The sequence below is a fragment of the Chlamydotis macqueenii genome, chromosome 25, assembly GCF_036417535.1.
Source record: "Chlamydotis macqueenii isolate bChlMac1 chromosome 25, bChlMac1.mat, whole genome shotgun sequence".
In the NCBI taxonomy this organism is placed as follows: Eukaryota; Metazoa; Chordata; class Aves; order Otidiformes; family Otididae; genus Chlamydotis; species Chlamydotis macqueenii.
In genome coordinates, this window is record NC_141580.1 from 3,563,030 (window position 1) to 3,585,053 (window position 22,024).

General features: G+C 47.2%; 1 protein-coding gene across 1 annotated transcript in view; it reads left to right on the forward strand.

Annotated features, from left to right (window-relative positions):
• The window catches only part of TANC2 (tetratricopeptide repeat, ankyrin repeat and coiled-coil containing 2), a 241,105-nt gene that overhangs the window by 124,864 nt on the left and 94,217 nt on the right, over positions 1-22,024 (forward strand). The window contains exons 7-8 of the mRNA XM_086766662.1: positions 12,079-12,227; positions 19,174-19,360. Of these exons, the coding sequence (XP_086622788.1) occupies positions 12,079-12,227; positions 19,174-19,360 (336 nt within the window). The remainder of the gene's footprint in view (positions 1-12,078; positions 12,228-19,173; positions 19,361-22,024) is intronic.

Genomic DNA, 22,024 nt, shown 5'->3' on the forward strand with positions numbered 1-22,024 from the left:
CCCTTTAACAAGGAACAGTGTTGTACTCTGATTTTTCGTGGTGAAAATATAGGCAATGACCCCACAAAACCACAAAGAAAACCCGCCAGCAGGATCCTTGTCCAGCCTCTGTCACGCTGGACAGTGATGGATCGGGAGGAAGGCAAAGGGAATAATCAAACCGTCCGTGGCCTGACAGATGGGTTTGCTGTGGAATCCTGTGGTTGTCCCAGGATCACCAAGCCCACTGACCTGAAGGGAAATCGTTGTGATCAGCCCTAATTGCGGAGAGAGTCGTGGCGGTTTGGTACGCCGGTTGCTATGGAAGCGATTGACTTTTCTCGCGCTTCTGTTGAGAGGACTGTGCTGGAAACAGCTTCGCAACAAATGCCTGGATTAACCATCCAAAACTTCACTTCCCAAAATACAACAAAACAACCCCCACCCTGCTTTGAAATCCTGCTTCTGAGAGAGGAGTAATGAAGATGTTTTTAGGATTTCACATGTCTCTGTTTGGGATTAGCCGTAGACCACTTGCTGTTAGGTGTGGCTGGGTTTGCTGCACGGCAGGTGTTGGAGCGTGGAGAAGAGTGGCTGGGTTCACCATTTAGGGTTTGTTGAACCTTCTTGTCGAAAGGGAGATGCTCAAGAGAAGAACTGAAAATAGTACAAATTCCATCTATCGTTGCCTTATGTTTTAACTGTTAAATAATTTCAGATAACATGGTATTGAAGCTTCCAGATCAACTTCCCTTTGTGCCCTGCGTTTTGGTTTCATCTATCTGGGGAAAAATAAAAAGGGAAAAAGGATGGGGGGGAGGAGGCCTTAAATGATCCAAATTCTTTTTGAAAAGCTGTCCAACTTTAAAGTGTTGTGGCTCCTGCCAAAACACATAACCCGGATGGCCCCCGGAGCGTGTCTCACGTCAGATACTCCAGCAGCAGAATCTCCTGCAGCTTAGCACCTTTGCCTGCCCGTCAGGATGGGTGCCGGGGAGTCGTAACGAGTTGTTTTGCCTCATCAAAGAGGAGTGCCTGCTTTCAGTTGACCTGTTAGGAAACAGTAACTTGTTTGTGCTGATACTCTGGCTTATTGAATATTGATGGCTTTCTGTCTTGCCAGTAAGTAAGTAATGTACACAAGCAAACCAACTCTGTATTTTGGAACTGTGAGTGATGGGTCTACACGGATCAGTGCAAAGCCGCCTTTCCTTCCACATCTGCACAGATGTGGTTGGGAGCGTGATACAAGGCTTTCTTGTATGGATGGAGCACGGAGACCTTCCCCGTACGGTGTGCTTACCCTTTGCATCGCTGATGGACAGGGTCAGACAAGGTCAGACTCAACTTGGATGAGTGACTCCTGGCAGAGGAGTTTCCTCTTCTAGTGTGTTATTTTCAAAAACAAAGGCAGCCTGTGCTGATGTGCGCAAGTATTGCAGCTGCGAAAGCACGATGGTCTTTGAAGCAGGGTACTCTGAGTTACGTAGGTGAGTCAGGAATCAGTTGCGTTGGGAAGCTGATGTGTGCGGTTTGTCGTCGTTACTGGCCTAGGTCGCTGTTTTGCTCCAGGATTGTATTCCAGCGGTGCCCATCCGTGCCGCTTGGCTGACTTTGGGCGCAGAACATTGTGTTTTGACTGCAAGCAAAATTGAGGGTTAGGTGAGTTCAGCGACTGCAGTGGGTGATGGACAGGAACGATTGCAGGTCTGGGACCCTCAGCCCAGCGCTGACCTCCAAGGCTGTCCCAGGAGTCCTTCCACGCTCAGATGCCTTCCTATCACCTCGTCTGCAGGCGGCTCCATCGTCAGCTCCCTGGTTGGCCTAACATATCCACCTGTAAAACAAAATTACCTGTTGTGGATGGGACAAAGATATGGCAAATCGGGAAATGTAAGTCACCGCACCACTCACCAGAGTCACTGGACCTTCTAAAGACAGAATACCTCGAATTTCAGCTGAAGCAACTTCAGTTCTGGCTTGGGTAACAGGCCATTGATTTGTCTCTAACCTAACATATTTTGCAAAGGTACAAAATATCCTGTCTCAGACCAAGAAATAATTCATACTGAAAAGTTGGAATGGATTTTTTTGGTTTTTCCCTGTAGGTAACAGGTAACAAATCTGTCTCTGTGCTTGCCTTCTGCTTAATTTCTTTAGGGCTATTTATTACGCTTGGTTAGCTGCTGCCAGTATTGTACTGAAATTTTCAGCGGTCTGTCCAGCTTTAGGATCTCAGTTTATTGCTGACAGAACTGGTGAAATGTGCTTTTTGAGCTCCCAGCAGTGCTGCTCACTTGTTGCTGAAGACTCGTTTTTCTTGGTGTCTTCATGAAGTGTCACAGAAGCACTGCTCCTCACTTGCATTTTATGGTTATGAATTCCTGCCAAAACGAAATCGTTGTCCTGTCCTTGTGAGAAAAGACCCTTCAATAATTCCGGTTTGGGGAGGATACTACCTGTCAAATGAGATCTGGGAGATCATCTTGTGGGGATTGTTTCCTCCCAGCACTGTTGGGCTGAGCGAGCCGCGCATCGGCGTGTGTTTGGGTTGGCTGCCGGGGCGGCGGGTGAGGGTCCCGGGGTGACGGTGGCCCTGGCCTGTACGTGCCAGCGCTGTCCTCGTTGGCTTTGGGCTCCTGCTTGCCATGCTGTTGACATATTTACACGAGCCTCATCTTCCATTTCAGCTTCTGGAGCTATTGATTCCTTTAGGAGTTCTTCAGGCTGAGTTTAGTTTGAAGTTAGCCTCTACCTTACGTTTACCTCTACGTAAGTGGAGATACTGGGGTGCGAAGTGAGGCAAAGAGAAAGGAAATGATAGTCACTGGTGTTCATCGCGGTTGTGCCGATTAGCCTTCCCTTGTTCCTTCTGGCTCAGATGTTTATTCCCAAATAATCTACAGGCAGCGGTCAATAATTCTACTTATTTTTTTTCCTACAAGGTTTTGAGGGCCCATTATTTTATGTCAGCTCTTTATGGAGGCAAAAACTTCAACACCCATTTTACCAGCTCCAACAGCGGCAGGAGGAGTGGTTGTGCTTGCAGAAAACAGAAAACTGCTCAATTCTTCTTTTATAAGCCTGGTTCCCATGTCTTAATGTGCACATGAGGCCAATGGATGCTTTTTTTTTTTTTTTTTGGTCTTATGCAAAAAGTGCTTGAATTTCAGTGATGCTATGGAGAGCTTCTCATCAGTGAAAATATGCGCTGCTCTGAAAGCCACGCCATTACTTCTGCTCTCTTGCCAGTTGCCTTGACTTCCTAACCCTCCTCAGGGCTGCAGAACAAGTACTTCTTTATTCTTATCCGGCGGGAATATTGTTCCTCCTGCTGTAACTTGTTTTGACCATTGATATTCCCCCCTGTCCTGTCCGTTCCTTTCTCTTGGGCAGCACAGCCGCGCTTGGACGCTGAGGAAAGGAGATCCATTTGCTCGTAACCTCCTGCAACACAGCCTGAGCAGAATTTTTAACATTTTATGTCACTAATTATTTGATGGTTTTAAAATAGAGGGAGGTAGATTCAGATCAGATATTAGGAAAAAGTTATTTATGCTGAGGGTGGTGGAGCACTGGCCCAGGTTCCCCAGAGAGGCGGTGGATGCCCCATCCCTGGAAACGTTCCAGGCCAGGTTGGCCGGGGCTCTGAGCAACCTGATCTGGTTGGAGATGTCCCTGCTCCTGGCAGGGGGGGTTGAACTGGGTGGGCTTTGAAGGTCCCTTCCAACCCAAACCGTTCTGTGATTATTGGTTTTTTTTGTATATGAATTAATTCCTTACACTGAAAGTAAGAATTGTACGGTGTTTTGTTTGATATTCTAGTAACTGGTAACAGTGGATTATACATCTATACAGTAGCTTTTATAGTACTTCTGAAATTTTATTTAGGTGTGTAATGGCAGCGGGTTTTAGAGATTATCAGTGTTGTAAATATGAAGGTCATAATTTATTCTGATTTGCTTTTAATAAAATTTATTCTGGAAAGTGCTCGTGTATCAGATACGCTGTCGTCGTCGCTCCTTGCGCCGTTACCAACACGCAGCGTCCCGTTCCACGCTGGGTAAAGGCTGTGGTGAAGTGTTCCTTGCCGTACTGACGTTATCTCTCATTGTAAGCCAGTTGCGTTTTGACCTGGCCAAGCGATCTTGGGAGAAGAAGAGGTGTCTGTAAAAATCCCCTTCTGCGTATTTTTCTCCCCAAGAAGTTCAAAGGCTGAAATTGTGGCCACCTTTCTGAAGGTTTCCTGCAACTTTATTTTTGCCACTGTTGGTTGAGAGGGGTTGGTGTGACCATGGGTTGGACACCCCTTCGCCATGTTCCCTCTGTGACCAGCATCATCCCAAAAAGTTCAGGAGAGAATTTTTTCAAGCTTCTGTTGAAGCCATGCCGTTGTCGAGTCAACTCTTCGCACTGTGAGCTTATTTGTACTGCACCAGAGAAGTAAAACTCGGCACTAAAGTCTGGTGGCAGAGATAAGCCGGCAGCTGCTTTGCATTTTCTTCCCAGTTCTTAGCAGTCGTGGTGCGCAACGCGTGTCTGGGAGATTCGTGTCGGGTTCGTGATGTGAAAAATGGTCTGAGGAGGGAACGAGAGAGGTTTTGGGAAACAATTGTTGAAATGAAAAAGTGGTTTTGGTGGATGCTATGCATCGTGTCTAACGTGGCAAAATAAACGTGCAAAACACCATTGAAGTATTTTGCTCAGATTTTGGCAAACAAATAATATGTGAAGGGAGTATTTGTTCCTTTTTGATTGCGAATCAAATGAAAAAACCCGTCTGCATCCGTAAGTGTACGACAGCATCCTCAAACCTGTCTGGAACCAAGGGTTGGTTCAAAGAGCGAGAAAATAAATACCAGAGAAGTTAATTTAAGAGTCAAGGGCCTTGATATGTCAGTGTTTGGTGAGAGGTTGTACGTCTAGAGCCAGGAGCACAGCCCCGTGTTTATGAGCAGATGACGTTTGAGAGATAAAAAGCCGAAACTGCTAAGGAAGAAATAATTGCATCTCTGCTTTCCATCAGCGGGGGCCTTACTGCCTTGGTCGTGGTGTCCTTGATAAGTTAAAGAGCTCAGGAACCTTTTCTGGGATCCAAGTGCAATCCTGCTTTCGGGAACTGCTCTGCATGCACAGCCTCGTGTTTATTATAATTAAATATAGATGTTCAGTGATCACTGCACTGACTGTCCCCTCATTTCACCATTCCCTCTTCTTTGGTCCTTACATGGGAGCTGAAATCCAGGAAAATTCATCCCCAGGTGTGCATGGAGAGAGTTTTTAACAAGAAATCTAGAACATGAAATGCATTGAATTAGATTTTCGGATAAGATTGAAAGTACATCTGCTGTCTCTCTGGCCTGCTGTGGCTTCTGATGAAAAATAACTGTCTTTGATAATCAAAGTCTACCTGAAGGAATATTAACGGACGTGAGCAGCGAAGGCAGTGGGAAGGACTGGTGAGGAAGCCGTATTTCTATGTGGTGCAGAGGAGAATTTTTTTGTTTGAAGTTCTTCTTAGAGGAGGAGGAAGTCAGCCAGGTGTTGGTGGTGTGCCTTCAGTTGGTGGGACCGTTCTCCGTTGCTGTCACAGAACTGCAGAGTGTCTGGAGAGCAGCAGTGCCAGAATAGACGTTTACAGCAGTGCATCTGGGGTAGCCTTCCTCCCTTGCCGGTTAAATGTCTCAAAATCTCTTATTGATATCAACAAGACTAATGAAAACTATCTTCCGCTAATTCTGACATTAGGGGGATGCGCAGAAACGGTCAAGGGCGTTTTCCAAATACAGCTTGAGTGTATCCAGAAGAATTTCAAGCAGATGTCATAATAACGGGCCAGATTCAGGTCACACGGAGAGAGCGAAGGCGTTGGATGGAGTTCTACAGTCACGTAATTGAAGATCAAAATCATAATTGGTATCGTTTGTTTCTGGCATTCCATAGGCGCTCACTCTCTGCATAGAACTCCTATTTTTTTTTTTTTCCTTGCTAATTTAAGATATTTTGGTGGTTGTTTTTTTTTTTTTTTTTTTTTTAAGACGAATCAGTTTCATGTTCAGCAGAACTGTGATAGGTGCCACTAAGTGAGCTGCTACCCACCCGTTCCTGTCAGGCACTCACTGAAGTAGGTTTCAGATGATTTAAATTGTATTCGGAGTCTGCTTTTAGAAGTAAAAGTAAAACGATTAAACCAAAAATATCCTCTGGAGTACGGACGCAATGTTAGTGCCTCCCGGGGCGCTACCCTGCATCATTTATCTGAAAGATTAGACGATGGTAGCTATGGAACCAGTCATAGAAGTGCAAAATAAATCAAAGAAATTTCATTTGCTTGTAAGCAATTGCAGCTGAACTGTGTGGCGGATTTCATTACAGGAACTGAAATGATGGAACAAAAACAGTATTTTAAAATTATAACGTTCAGAAGCATTCTGCGTTTTGAATGCTTTCTTGAAAAGAGTGAACCTCATAACTGTGCTTACAAAATGATGCATTTAATTTTCAAGGAGATGCTGTGAACGTTTATGAATGCTGACGAACTCCATCCTACTGCGTGAGACGTTAACAGAGGTGTTAGAGTTCAAAAATACGAAGAGTGTATGTAGGTAAGGCATCTGAGAGAGCTGCCGGGAGCCATAAAATTGCTCCTCAAGGGCCTAAATCAGGTAAATTCCAGGGTGAATTGCAGAGGTCTTCTGCCGTGTTTGAAGGGAGCTGAAGGTTTTGAAGGGAGGCAGGATTAGAGGTATCACGTGGCTCGGCAAGCGGAGGTTATGTTGTTTGTAACTTGCATTTTTGCAGTTAAAAAGTTGTCGTTACCTCGTGAGGATGGCAGAAGGAGCTGGAAGGCGTGGAGGTGAGGTGTGCGCTGCTGAGATCTGGTGCAGCTCTGGAAGCTACGTGATTTTAAAAATAAAAAAAAAAAGAGGAAAGAGCTGTATGTGTGTACCTTAGATATCTACACTCTTTTTGAAGCTTCTAAATCATTGAGCGTTGACTTTAATAACTTACTAATAACTTGGGTGTAATATTTGTGGATTGTTCTTGTGCCGTCAGACGGGTGACGGGCTCTTTGGCAGCTGGTGGCAGAGGGATGCTCTGCCCCTGCATCCCCGCTCCTCTTCCCTTCCCCGCGCAGCCCTGCTGACCTGACGGCTCAGCGGCCGGTCGGTCCCCGCTCTCTACCCCTCCTCCCGCTCCGTCGACCGATCTCCTAACCCAGCTCTTCGGTCCCTGCCTCAACAGGCTTTTCTGTCCCAGAGGCTGCCCTGCCTTGGGCAACGCGAGCTCTCCTTAGCGACGCGACCTCCCGGCTCTCCGGATCCCTGATCTCGTTAACCTTCCGTTTGTCTCGCTGTCCGTCCCGTCCTTTTCTGGTGTATATTCCAACATAATTCAATCCAGAAGCGAAATAAATAAGTAAATAATCACAGTATGCTCCTCAAGGGCTAGAGATGGAGCGATCATATATTCCTGTTTTCTGTTTTTTTTCACTTTGCCTTCTGGTTTCAGAGCAACTAAGTCACACTTATGTTGGATTCTGGAATTTATTTCCATTACCATGAATGCTGCACTTCTTGTAAGGTCGGGATTTGGCACAGGCACAGAGGTCTGGGTGGCTGGTGCTGGTCTGGGAGCTCCGTTCTTCCCTGGGGCTCTGCTGAGGAACGGGAAGCTCTCGCCCCGCTGATTTTTGCTGCTGTTTGTTCCGCATCTGGATGGCTCCGTGCACGCAGCAGCGTTGGCTTGCAGGCTCCGATTTACTGCTCCCAGCGTTCTCCTGCTTTGGGAGATAAAAATGCCAGGTAGCCTGAACACGAGTAGTGTTTTAATCGAAAAGGACAACCTGGTTCACATCTCTGTAGGAGCTTTTATTTATTTCTGTCATATAATGCTTCCATTACCTGTTTCTTTAGAAGATTAAGGATTTAAAAAAAGTAGTGTCCTTTAGCATAGCTTTTTGGTGACTGCCTAAAACTCGACTGCATGTTTCATGTCATCTTCTGAATATTATTTTTTCACTTTTCAGAAGGTACCTTTAATTTATGTAGAGCTCGCTACAAAGGAATCTGAATGTCTTATTTTTGAGCTGGCTTGTTTCTGCAGTGCAGAGTAAGGCTGGTTGCTTACATTTTTCTTACCTAAATAAATAAATAAAACCCTGTACTGCTTGGACAAATTACCTCTCCTCCCAAGCAGGCCACAACTTCTGAGACTAATCTATCTTGGAGCTGTTCGTGGGTTTTTATTTATGTTCTTAGAAAAAAGCAATTGGCTGCAATGTGTTTGTACTCTGCAGGCTATATCCGTGATGGAAGTCCTTGGCCGAGCGGCAAGCATCTAGTAAATCTCTCTCCGTTTTGGCTCGGGCTTTGATACCCGAAGTGCTGACTCCAGGTTTGGAGCACTTTCCTTGAAATTAAGCACAACAGATTGCAAGTGGGAAAAACTTGCTCTATTAAATTCCTTGCCGCAAAGGGAAATAATTTTTAGTAAGATTCAGGAAGGGCGTTTGTCACGCGGGGGTCGGTAAATGCACCCGTGTGTGCAAAGCTGACGTGATCAGAAGTCATTTCGTAGAATCATAGAATGGTTTGGGTGGGAAGGGACCTTCAAAGCCCACCCAGTCCAGCCCCCCTGCCAGGAGCAGGGACATCTCCAACCAGATCAGGTTGCTCACAGCCCCGGCCAACCCGGCCTGGAACGTTTCCAGGGATGGGGCATCCACCACCTCTCTGGGCACCCTGGGCTGTTTCTTCCCTGACCATTTCACTGCAACAGGGCTTATCGTTGGAAACCTCTCGCTCGAAACCAAACAAGACAAACGAATGAACCGGCTAACTAAAGATGTTGGATGGTGTGAAAATGCGAGTTATGGGGTCTGATGGCCACTGGGAAACTGAACAGGAGGCCTGGGCAGGGGGGTCTGCAGTGTGATTTGCCTGCCCAGCCCAGCACCGCGCCAGCTTGCAGGAGCCCTTTCCCTCCTCTTGCTTTGTGTGCCAGTATCTCAGAATACGCGCTTTCTGCTGAACATAAAGGGACGTAAAGTCACCTGGTCTCTGGAACTCTTGAGGGAGGTAGATTTAGATTGGATATTTGGAAAAAAAATTTTACAATGCGATTTGTAGAACACTGGAACAGGTTGCCCAGAGAGGCGGTGGATGCCCCATCCCTGGAAACGTTCCAGGCCAGGTTGGACGGGGCTCTGAGCAACCTGATCTGGTTGGAGATGTCCCTGCTCCTGGCAGGGGGGTTGCACTTGGATGGGCTTTAAAGGTCTCTTCCAACCCAAACCCTTCTGTGGTTCTATGATTCTATAAATACTCATGCATGTGCACCGAGTTGAGGAGTTAAGTTTGGTGGCTTTTTTTTTTTTTTTTTAATTCTTGTTCAAAATTCCTGGCGCTGAGCATTTTGATACCGCTTTTAACATTACTGGTGTTTCTGTGGAAGCGTGTTAGCCCAGGTAGGAAACGCAGCAGCTTTGGACCTCAAACCGCCTTGGGATCGCTCCGATCCGCTGATCGGCTTCAGGTTTGCGTGTGTGTAGCCGGCCAGTTTGCTACTGGTGATATGTTGGGGTTGCTTGTTTGAGCTGACTGCGTGTGCGCTGGAGCTGCTGCAGTTTGTGTCAGAAGAGAGAAAAATACCTCAGCCCAGTTCCGTTGTCGGCTGTGCGCTCAGAGTTCCCGGTGAGGCTGGGGGAACCGAGCGTGCTGAAGTGCCTGTACAAATCTGGCTGCAGCATCCACTGGATAGCTCGTGTGGCAAGGGAGGAGAAAAAAAAAACCCCAAAAACGCAGCTATGCCCTTTCTTTGAACTTAGGAAGAGAGTATTGGGTCTTACTGTCAACCTTGAAAGGCTTCGTTCCGTAACCCCCCTTCACGGGCATCTCGGAGCTGCCGAGTCTTTTCTGTGACACTCAATTAAATGGCTGCACTTCTTTTTAAAGACCTAAAGCCAGAAGAGGGAATAACAGCGCTTTGCTGAAGTTCAGAGTTACCTGAGCTCTGCAAGCCGCGTTGTAATAAAATAACGGGTTGTTATACACTAAACGCGATGCTCTCGGTGCTCGGGTGCTTCCGTCGCAGCTGTTGATACCTTGTCCTCTGTATCCTCTATGTTCTTATGCAGTGGCCTGGGATAAACTCATCATTTCTTTTATTTTCCAAGTGACAGACAGCTTTGTGTCCCTTGGAGGTATTTTAGGGGCAGTATAGAAGAGGGGAGGTTTAAGGGCAGGGTTGAAGGCAGCCTCCGAGGAGCGAGTTGTTCTGTTTGGTTTGGGAGCCGAAGGGAACCGGCCCTGCCCTGCAGCCTGCCCCAGCATCCTCCCTGGGATGGATCCTGCAGGGATGGATCCAGCTTCTCCTGTCTGCTGGGCTGTGTACGTCAGCACCGTTTGAGCATTATTAATATCAGGTGTTCTGAAGCCAGGATGGGGAATGCATAATAAACTTCTAATAATGACGAACGGAGCCATATCCTAGATATGGATATCTAGGATAAATTCTAAAAAGTCTACTTTTTAAAAATAAATAACCTTGGAAATAAAAGTGTCTGTAATTTTCATTTTACGTAAAAGTATCTGTTCTGAATTTGACTCCTGGAGATAGTAAATGCCCACAAATTGGATGTGGGTGGTCAGCAGTTGAGAAAATTGGGCCATCCGTCTAAATTTGTCTCTCTCTTAGAGCTCTCCTGTTCGCGTCAGCGTTGGATAAAGCAGTGCAGTAGGGATTCAGTAACTTAGAAGACAGCTTCTATTATCCTACTCTGTAATCCATTTTCATAGCAGGGGAGTCACCGGGTGAGGATGGCTCCAGATGCTCATCTCCCACCGCTGACGGTGCTCGTGCACGCCGGCGCGGTCGTGTGCAAGATGCTCCAGGTTTCTAATTTGCAATAGCGCAGGTGAGACACCAAAAAGTTGCTCTAAGCTTCTGTGAGATGTACGTTACGAGTTTAAATGGGAATTTCTGGATCTGTGGGTTTCGGTTACGGTTAGGAAAAAGCAATATTTAAAGCTATTTCTTTTTACTGTAGCTTCAGGCTAAATGCTGGGAGTGCCTTGAGCCAGGACGGAGCTGGGAAACGGAGACGGGCTCTTTTCCAGATTGTACATTATCGGATGAATAATTAACTATAGACTAATTGGAAATCCTAATTAGTCTTTTACAACTGCACTGAACAGAGTATTGCTTCAGCGTAGCGTGGAAAGAACTTGACCTTCAGGCTTTAATTCTGCTGCTGGTGTGAGCAGGGAAGAACTTGACTTTCAGAACCTGCCTGGCTTTTGTGATGCTACGAATCAGAAACCTTCACAAATTTTTGTTATAAAATGGAAAAGATACGGAAATTCATGCCTGGCCTTTTTTTAGGTGTATGTTGTTAGCTGGAAGCTCGTCTGTGCTGCTCTTCTTACAGATGGTGGAAAAAAATTAGGAAAATAATCTGGAGTGTTGGTTTTGACCTGTTTTATAGACTTGATGAGGAGTTGGCGGGTGGACATTGCTTTGTGTGGTGGCCCTTGCTGTGAGGTTTGGTGTCTGGAGAGCAGTGCTTTCTGCGTCACCGTGTTGGAAGCAGCAGATGCCAGCGGAAGGTGCAGACGGGTGGCCTGTCCTGGCCGTTGCTGGTAACCGCTCAGCAGCGCGGGTCGGCTGCTCTGTGTTTTGTGGGATGCTTTCAAAATGGCACGTGGGGCCTTGGGACATGAGAGAGGGGAGGGAAGGCTCTCCCTTCTCCCCTGTTGCTCCAGGAAATCTTGTTCAGACATGGCTCTGGTACTTCTGGTACGGGGAAAACAATACGGCCATGTTTGCTTCCATGGGAGGTGCTGAGAACGTAATGAGCAATGAGAGGAGAAGTAACAGCTAGCGTTAGAAAAATATGTATTGACAGCTGGAGCAATGCATAACCGAAAATTAATGACCAGCATATAACGTTAAACCAGACCTGAATAACGTGAATAACCTGAAAACCCGGACACTGACGTTGCAGCATGAAATGTTAGCGGCGTTCCGTTGGTAAAAACACCGAGTGGTAGCCAAGGTAAACAATTCCTGTCTAAATCTGTTTTTCTTCCTGTGTAGGTGATACTGAGCAGGAGCTGGGACCCCCTCCGTCCGTCGATGAGGCAGCAAACACACTCATGACTCGCCTGGGCTTCCTCCTCGGAGAGAAAGTCACGGAGGTCCAGCCAGGGCCCCAGTACGGCATGGAGGTGCAGGACGAGAACCAGGTACGAGTCCCCCCGCTCGTGCAGCCGTCCCCGCGTGGGTTACCACCCAAACGCAGCGTGCCAGAGAGCGGTTGTTTCCTCATTAGACGGCAGCTGAGTGTCTCGTAATGGTGAAATGATTGTTCTGAGGTAAAAGGTTGTATCTCCTCGTTAAGCGGTGAATCATCGTTAGAGTGCAGCAGTACGTGTTTGAAGGATCAGCTGCTGCCGTGTGAAACAGCTTCTGTTGTTTTTTGGTTTCTGGAAATGTTGGAGGAGTGGGTAGCTCTTCTAATCGGGTTGTAGTGACCAAAATAATCTGTACTTCCATGGCATCTTCTGTGCAATATTTCAAAAGGATTTTAGTGAAGTCACACAGAGGCTGGGTTTCTCCAGGCAGGAGAGGTAAGCAGCAATAGCCTGGTCCTGCAGGTAGTTGCAGTTTTTGCTCATGTTTGCCAGAGAAGGTGGTTTTATGCTTGAAGATAGAAGCAGAAAACAAATAATAAAATCTTTGTGGTGGTGGAGTTTGTTACATCCGCTCTGACTGGCTGAAAAGCAGAATGGCAAAAACCTCATGGCAGCAGTGTGTAGATTTTTTTGGAAACTATTTGAGTTTCTCCCTCTTTCTGCTCAAGCCTGGACAACATACCCACTCTCAGCAGTATTGAAAGTGAAACCACCAGATGGGTTCCCCCGCCTCACTTTTTTTTTTTTTTTTTTTTGTGGGTTTATTTTTTTTTTTTAAATTGACGATTAGTCCAGTACGTAGCAGAAGAGCACAAACCTCAGAAGCCCAGTTCTAATTCTTTCACCTTTTACCAGTCATTGCATGACTCTGCACAAGTCACTCAGATGTTTAACATCAGCACGATTCAGAGGACGAGATTTGAGGTCCTGAATTACCTGAAAAAGTGACAGCCAGAAGCATGTCTCTGTGTGCCCAGGCTGAACGCCTGTCGTGGCCCCGGTGACACACGTGAAGCTCTTTCCCAGCCTGAGCCGCTCGGAAGGGAAGGGGGAGAGGCGTTGCTCGTCGAGCCCAGGACTGTTCCCAGGGTGGAGGGCGGTGTCCGGGGCCCGGCGTCCCGCACGTTAGACTGGAACCAAAAGGTTTTTGATCTGCATGAGCTGAAGTATGCTTGAGAACCAAGAAATGCGGTTTTGAAAAGTTCTTGCCTTCAACACGTTCATTAAGCTTTTAGTGCTTTCGTTCAGGTTTTTTTGTGGAAGTTGTGGTGGATTTGAAATGTACTTTGCCGTACGTTGTGCTGGAAAATGTACTTCCAGCAGGCACCTATTTGAACAGAACGCTTCAAAGCCCGGCAGAGCTTTCTACTCTAAATGGTTCCTTTTGTTGTTGCCTTTTGACAAAAATTAAAATCCCATCTTTTCTCTAAAGCAAAAGATGTCTTTAGATTTTTCTTTTATTTTTTCTCCAAAGAGAAACAGCAGTGAGTTGTCCTCTAAAATAGATTGATATCTTGGGCTGTGTGCTAATTTTTGCATGAAAAAGTTTTACAGGGCCTTTGAATGCCATTCGTGTACTGGGGAAGATAAAGAGAGGCTGGTTCCTCAATTACCAAGTTAATTTTTTTCCTTTCTTTGTGAGCATCTCCTGCTGTCGGCGCTTGCCTGGGATGGCAGAGTTCTGGAGGTTGGAAATGACCTCTGCAGGTCCTCTCATCTGGCCGCCTGCTGAAAGCAGGGCTGGCTTCAAAGCTGGACCGTGCTGCTCAGGGCCGGTCCAGGCGAGTTTGGAAGATCTCCGTGGATGGAGAGTCGCAGGCTCGCTGGGCAGACCATTGCGGGGCTTGACGGTGGCGATTGTGAGGGACCTTTTTCTTCTAGCTAATAGAAAATTTCCTGGCTGCCACCTGTGACTGTAGTGTCTTGTCCCTTCCCTTTGCACGTCTGAGAAGAGCGTGGCTGTGTCTTCTCCACAGCCCTCTGCAGACAGAGGAAGACCGCAGCTGTCCCTCGGTGCAGTTGAGCCATCTTCCCCGGGCTCAGGGAACCCTCTCCATCGCCCTCTCCTCCTCCACCGTAAGCTCCAGCCATTTCACAACTGTGGTGGCCCTTCGCTGAATTTTGCCATCTACCACTGGCTGGCTCGGGACAGGAGCTGTGCGCAAATCCTGTCCGAGCGAAAGCTGCTTCTGAGCGGCAGCAAATCTTCTGAAAACTTCTCCAAGTCTCCTTCTCAATCTGAATTTCTTCAGCTACCCCACTTAAAGTAGTGTTGAAAATCATGCAGTAAGACATTTATGGGATTTGCAAAGATTAATTCTTCCATTAATCATTGATTAATTAAAATCTGATAGAGACTTTGACTACTAGTTTGCACTTGAATTTAAAAATGAGAACAATTTTCTAGGCTTTAATGTGTTAATTTACATAGCCTGGGCTGAGAAAATGTTCTTTGTATCAAAAGCTGGGACTTGGCTGCTGCTTATTATTCTACCCATGCTTTGCCTTCTCAAGCGAGAAGATAATTCTCTGTCATCTCCCCAGCGCTGGAGCTAAAGCGACGATAAGGAACAGAGGTGTGTTTGCTAGACCTGCCCCACGCTGTAAAGGGACACGTGGCGTTTTCGTTGGGTTGCCTTATTTTGACGATGTCGGAGGTCAGATTCTCTAATCCAGGTGTCTGTGGAGTTGTGTGTTTTCTGTGCTCTTTCTTCATCATGCTTTCCTTAATGAGAGATCACGAATGCTGAAGAATAAATCCTTTTTCTCCTATTTTTTGGGAAACTATTTTTGAACTGTGCTGGCTGCCAGAGGAGCGCAGAGGGCAGTGAGGCTGTGACAGAACAGTGACGTTTTTCAGCGCTTGGTGAAAATGTGACAGACGAAACGGCGGAAATAACAACACAGAATGTTCTGTCAATGGAAATTTATATTTAAAACTTGCACGGAGAAACATTTTTCTATATCAATATAAAAATCAAACATGTCAGTCCATGCCAGGTGCTAGACCGTGGTATTTAGTGATTTCCAGTTGCGAATGGCTTGCTCTTAAGGAGCTGCATTGATTACCCTACAAATAAAAGCACATGCAAGAATATCATCTGTGGCATTTCATGAAACAGTGGTGGTATTAGCTGAAGGGAAGGTGCATGTACCATTCTTGCACTGAACTTGAATTTCCCTTGAGGTGTCGTTGTTCTGCAGTTTAGGGTTAGCGGGTGTTGTTCTGTTAGCACTGAGATGAGTTTCAACAGGGATTTCTTTAAATTAACAGTTGAAACAAGGACATGGAAAAACCTCACCATAAAGGATTTATACTTGTAATAGCGCTTCACGTTCTGAAAGATCTCAAATGTGAGCTGATAGAATTTGTAGATGCTGTAGTGTGTGACTGGAAGGCACCTCTGGAGATTGCCCAGTCCAGCCTACCTGTGCCAAGCAGGGTTGGTGCGGAGCAGGTTGCTCAGGACCATCTCTGTTTGGGTTTTGAATATCTCCATACCTCCTCTGACAGATGCTCCAGTCTTTGAGTCATCTTTGTGGTTCCATCTCATTATTCCCATCTGCCTCTTGTACTGGGGAGCCTAGACCTGGGTGCAGTGCTCCAGGTGTGGTCCCACAAGAGCTGAGCAGAGGAGAATCACAGAATGGTTTGGTTTGGAAGGGACCTTCAAAGCCCACCCAGCCCAACCCCCTGCCAGGAGCAGGGACATCTCCAACCAGATCAGGTTGCTCAGAGCCCCGGCCAACCTGGCCTGGAACGTTTCCAGGGATGGGGCATCCACCGCCTCTCTGGGCAGCCTGGGCCAGTGCTCCACCACCCTCAGTGTAGAAGATTTTTTCCTAATATCTGATCTGAATCTACCTCCCTCTATTTTAAAACCATCACCCCTCGTCCTGTCACACCAGGCCCTGCTGAAGAGTCTCTCCCCACCTTCCCTGCAGCCCCCTTTGGGCACTGGGAGGCCGCTCTCAGGTCTCCCTGGAGCCTCCTCTTCTCCAGGCTGAGCAGCCCCAGCTCTCCCAGCCTGGCCTCACAGCAGAGCTGCTCCAGCCCTCTCATCATCTGCGTGGCCTCCTCTGGACCCTCTCCAACAGCTCCACGTCCTTCTGCTGTTGGGGGCTCCACCCGCTTTCAGCCAGTGGTGTTGCTCTTTCTAGTGCAGCCCAGGATGGTATTGGCCGCCTTTGTCTGAACCTCAGAAATATTACCTGCAATGTTATACAGCTCGTTGTGCTGTCACTGGATTAAAGAAAATGAATATTGGAAAAAGCTAACTTAGCAGCTCAGATGTGCTGATGGAGTCCGATCGGCTGTGATAAATGAGGAGAGGCAGGCCCGCTGTCGTGGAGAGCTCAGTGCAAACATCTGCCCGATGCACAGCGGCAATCCAAAAAGAGCCCTGTGTTAAATTATGTCAAGGAAACTGTAAACCCCAGTAATTCTAAGGGGAACAAATAATGGAATATTTTCACTCAGTACTGACACACAAGCAATTTTTAATTTGACCACTACAATTAGTGAGTTGGAAATAGTTTAGTGAAATGAAAAACAAATTTACAAAAATTAGGATTTAGACGTCTGAAAAGATTGCAGCATGACAAGAGGCAAACTGTTCGTGGAGAGCGACGGGTGTGACAGGTGATGTAACACGCGTGGAACCAGAACGGATGGGAGCCGGAATCCACAGAGCCCTCAGCTTCCCTGCGGCTCCTAGGAGGCTACTGGGGAAGAGAGAGTTGTGCTTGTAGGCACAAAGAACATAAAAGAACAGGAGAACACAGCCACCGCGAGCCAGTAGTGGTTTGATTCTCCGCAGTGCTTCACAAGCTGCTGTGGCGGCAGCCGTCTCGCTCGCTGGTGGGCTATCTGGCGTGGGTTTTGGATGGGTGCCGGAGGGAGATGCTGAGTTATCACGGAAAGGCGCGCGCGGTTCGTCGTCCGCTGTGTTGCGGTCTCGCTGTTTGATCTAAACCACGCCTGCGGAGCTGTCGCGTTAGCACCCCGGCCCCGGTTTGTCGATGTGCTAGTCCTCGTTTGGGGTGTTCTGTAATTAAGTTGAGATCGATGCAGGCACGGGGCGTGGGGCGGTGGCGGGGGTGCCTGCCTTGGCATCCCCCTGCCGGGGATGCTCCGTTCTGCCTCGAACGCCGGAGCGGATACACTCTGAGAAAGGATTTTTACACTCTCCGTTGGGATACCTTGGACAAATTAGATCACTTCCCAGTAGCTACACATGGGATCTGCCTTCTAATTTAAAAAACAGTATATCTTTTAGATGTTGTACTTAGAAAAGGCATTTTTTCAACTTCAAGTATGAAATAGTGAGGAAGAAAAACAGTCAGATGTCAAGCCTGTTCTGCGGTTTGCAAGCACAGTGCTCTCTGTGGTCACCTCGGGTTCAAATGGTACGGAAAAGGGACTCCAAATCTGCATCGTTATTGGGGAAATATTCACACGGAATAAAAGAAGTCATTTAAGCAGACTCCACATGGAGAGTTAACCTCTGCCGTTCACTCCTTGGCACCAGTGTCGTCGTACAGCAGTGAATAAAAAACCGTCTGCGGAGGCTGGCTGCGGAAAACAGCAGCGGCGCGAGGGAGAGGGGAGGGTGCTCCTCAGCGTCCCCCGGGAAGGGGGGCATGGGGTCACCTCCTTGCTACAGAGCCTGGAAGATAAATTTAAGGAGAAGATTACGTGCTCCGAAGCTCGTTTTTTAAAAAAATGCTTATCTTCTAGATCATAATTTACCGGCAGGGAGAGGGGCGGCTGCCCTGACCCCCCACGGGGGTGCCTGTCGCTCTGACGCCCGCACCGTGGACAGGATGCCCGAGCTGGGGCAGGGGAGTTGGTTTTGTGAACGTGCGTATTCTAAACTTATTTCTGGATGCTTGCTCCGAAGGACGGTGTAAGGGTGGTGAAGTTGCTGTGTTGGGCCAACAAGAGCATCTCCTCAGCGCTGTGGTCGGTGAGCCGTCCCCCGCGCCGGCCGTCCTCCGGCGACTCCGCGCGGCAGGGTCTGTTGCCTGCAGATGCTCTAGGACGTATCTCCAGGGAGGAAGAACTTCTGCCAGGGAAGCTCGTATATCCAGTAGCCTGTGGTTAAAACGAGGGCTCTGTCTTGTATCACAGCTTGTCTCAAATTGAATTTGAGGATTGATTTTGTTTTCTTAATAAACTCATCTCCGTGCGCAGCGTTGGGTGGATAAACTCTCCCAAGTTTCTTGCACGCGGTTTCTTATGGGGTCTTTCCAAAATAGCTTTTAAAACACCATCTTTTTTTGTGCTGCTGCATATTTTGCTTTGTTCTGCCCTTGGAGAGCAGCCTTTTCCCTGTTATGTTTGGGTTTTTTAAACTTTATCCAATGGGGGAAGCGTGTCTGGGCAGGGATGGGCCGTCTCGTATCCAGATGAGGGATTTGGAGCTTCCTCTTTGCAAGGGTGTAAAACCACTGTTGTTTTTCTTGAATGGAGGAAACATTTATGGAGCAAAACAAAAATCACAGCCCCACATAGGTTTCCGAGCTGAGGAGGCCCGGAGACCTTTGTGGGATTTCCTGTTTATGATGCTTTTTGCCGTAAGTAAAGGTGAGGTCACGCTGTACCACCCTGGAGATCTCCACTTAAACAGAGGTGCAGAATTTACCTCACTGTACCATAATTTTTGCTATTTGGTTTTATTTTTAATTTTCGCTTCAGTATTAACAAAATTATCCAAGTTTTAATAAAGTATGGAATCAGGCTTTCAGTAAACACCACTTTATTGATGTTTGCTGTGTTTCCTGTGGAACATGGAAGCTGGAATCTCTAAGGCGTAACGTAGCGAGGCCCAGTGTCTCTGCCTTTTCCACAGATGTGGGGTGGCACGGTGGACACTCTCACTTTTTAACTTCACCGTACAACGCAGATTCTCAAGTGTGAGCTATAGAAAGACTTTTTCCCCCCCCACGCTGACTGACCGTGGTGAGTGATGTCTTCCCGGTTCCCCTTTCGCAGAGCTCGGCCGTAACGCAGCGCATCAGCCCCTGCTCCACCCTGACCAGCAGCACGGCCTCGCCGCCCGCCAGCAGCCCCTGCTCCACCCTCCCGCCCGTCAGCACCAGCGTCACCGCCAAGGACTGCACCTACGGCGCCGTCACCAGCCCTACCTCCACGCTGGAGAGCAGAGACAGCGGCATCATCGGTGAGTGCTGTCATCCTCCTCCTCCTCGCTGAGTAGTCATCTACTGTGTCGGTTTGACAGGCTTTTATTTTTATAATCTACATGCATTTGCTAATTAACGGGATGGTGTTAATGCTGCAGTGACCAAGGTAAGTTACAGCCCTCCATCTTCCATTCGTCGTAGGTAAAACTGTAGAGTTGGTGAAAACTGGGATGGTAAACTATTTGGTGCAAAGTTTTTGGATGTGTTTAAATGGTGAAAGAGGAAGAGTTTTATCCTCCTTCTTCTATTTTTGCATCCCATCTTCACATTTTTTCTCCTTGCAATCTTTCTTCCCAACACATTTTTGCCTCCTTTCACTCTAGTGAAGTTGTTGGGGTTTTTTCCAACCAAGTTTTTCTTTTGTTCTGTATCCTCTCCTTCAGCTGCTCTCTGTGCCCGTTTTTGAAAGTGGAGATGGTAATTTAGAGAGATGCAAGGTTTTTGGTCCCATAAGGAAGCTGGGATGGTCTCTGTGCCAGGCAATGGCTGTTATTTGGGGCTGCCATCCCCACCTACTGCCTCAAGTAGTTCTAGAGGCGTCTGTTTTTTTGGCATTTTCCTTAATGCCATTTAGTCCATCGACACTGTTCTCTGATGTCAGAGGAAAGATAGTGGATGATGGCATCACATTCATAGTTCAAATGCTGTTGGATTACATGATTATAAATATAAAAGATTGGTTACCTTGACTGCCCCGTGACTGTCACCGCCACCTTATCGGTGACTCTGTGCCTCAAAAATTGCCGCTTCCTTTGAGCTGAGCCTTGGGCAGGAGCTGGATTAAATTAATAGGAATTTCAGTGAATTTCTGGAGCTGCTATAGCAGGTTTTTCATTTGAGTGATCTGTAGGTTGCCAGCGTAAAGGATCTTGAGAAAATAACATACACTGTTTAATTTCTGTTCAATAGCTGTAAAGGCACAGCGGGAGAAAAGCGATGTCTGCGTAACGTCAGGCAGGATGGTCCTCACTTGGTTGTCCTTGCCACACGTGTTGAGTATTTTCCCAGCTAAGATGATTTATGTAGTGCTTAAAAAAATAAAAAAAAAAGAAAGACGGGTTGATAATTTAGGGATGTTAGTTGTATGAGTGATTAATATTTTGCTTGACTGATCAGGAAATCTGGGCTTAGTTCAGCTCCTGTATGCCTCAGCAACCTTTGTAGCACTTCTGCCTGCATGATGTTAAAATGCAAATATGTGAGCTATTCTGAGCTGCATACCGAAGTAGGTTAATGAATTCTGGGAAGACTCACTGCAGTACCACACGCCCTTCGTTCTCTGCTCGCCATGTCCCGCAATCAGAGCTTCACCCTGCCCAACAGCAGCCCCTTGAAGCCTGGTTGGGCTGGAGGAGCACGGTGAGTACAAGCGAACATCTCGTTCCAGCTGGGTCAGACCTCTGGCAGAGCTGTGGATCAGCTCTAAGACTTGAACGAAGCCTGACGTGGAGCGGCAGAATCGGCAAAAACGTGTGTGCTTTGCTTTTACAAGCTGCTCTTACTAATGAGATCTGCCGGTGTGTGCTACACCATCACACTGAGCTCATTTGGCCCTTGTGCTTGGTCGGAGGGGCCAGGGCGATGGAACCGTAGGTCGCTGCAGTTTGGTTTCATCTGGAGTTTCTTGTCGATGTCAAAACCAGAGGAGGACGGGGTGGGCTTTGTGGCCGGCCTCCATGTCAGAGCAGCATCAGCACAATCCTGATCCTGGTGCGATACGATGTTGAAGCTTTTTGCTCAGACTTTCTACCCTACCCTTTTTTCAGTAGATCTATAGTAATGAATTTTTAAGTCTGAAACATTTTTTTTTTTGCTGCTCCCAAAGAATATTCTCTCTTAGAGATTCTTCTTTTTGGGAACTTAGATTTTTTCCCATGGAAACTTTGGAAAATAAAAGAAGGTGACTTATTCCAAGGCTGCATTAATGTATCCCAGATGGAAAAGCTGTCTAAAAATATGTTCACGTGGAGTAGGGGAAGATTTTCAAAAAGTAAGGCTTTCCTCTGCTGGTGTTCACACTCAAAGGAACCAAGAACCTCTTTCCTCCCTCTCGCCTTTACTTCGACAATAACATTTTCAACTCTACCTTATTCTGGCATTTGATAGAAACTGGACAGCTGTAGCAGGTTGTGGGGAAAACGGTCTTCTCCAGTCAAACTTCACAGCAGCAAAAAAAAGGGAAGTTTTCTAAGTCTGTTTTTCTGTACCCCCACTGCCTTTTGCAGGTGTCAGGTCAGTTGGAGCGAGGGCAGACCGTTTCCCTGCGGGAGATAGATGTGTGGTTTGGTCATTGCCCTCCTGTTGGGATGGGAATTGAGCGTGCAGCAGTTTTGAAAGGTGCTCTCTGTGTGACAGCCGTTCCCTAGAATTATTTTCACTACAGAACAGAGTGGACAAATTGTCCTCGTGTCGGAAGCAAAGCCCACCTCGTGCTTCGCTCTCCGCTTCGGGAACACATCAGCTCCTTTGTTTCTGGAGGGTGAGGGATCAGGTTTCCCTTTCGGTGGCATTCCTCGGTTATTGGATACAGATCTGCGTGGATGCGTTCCCCTTGCTCGTGTTTGTTCTCTGCAAAGGTGACCGTAGTGACACGGCTTTTGGGCTGAGCGGCTTCACGTGGTGCCTCAAAAGTGTAGATCTGT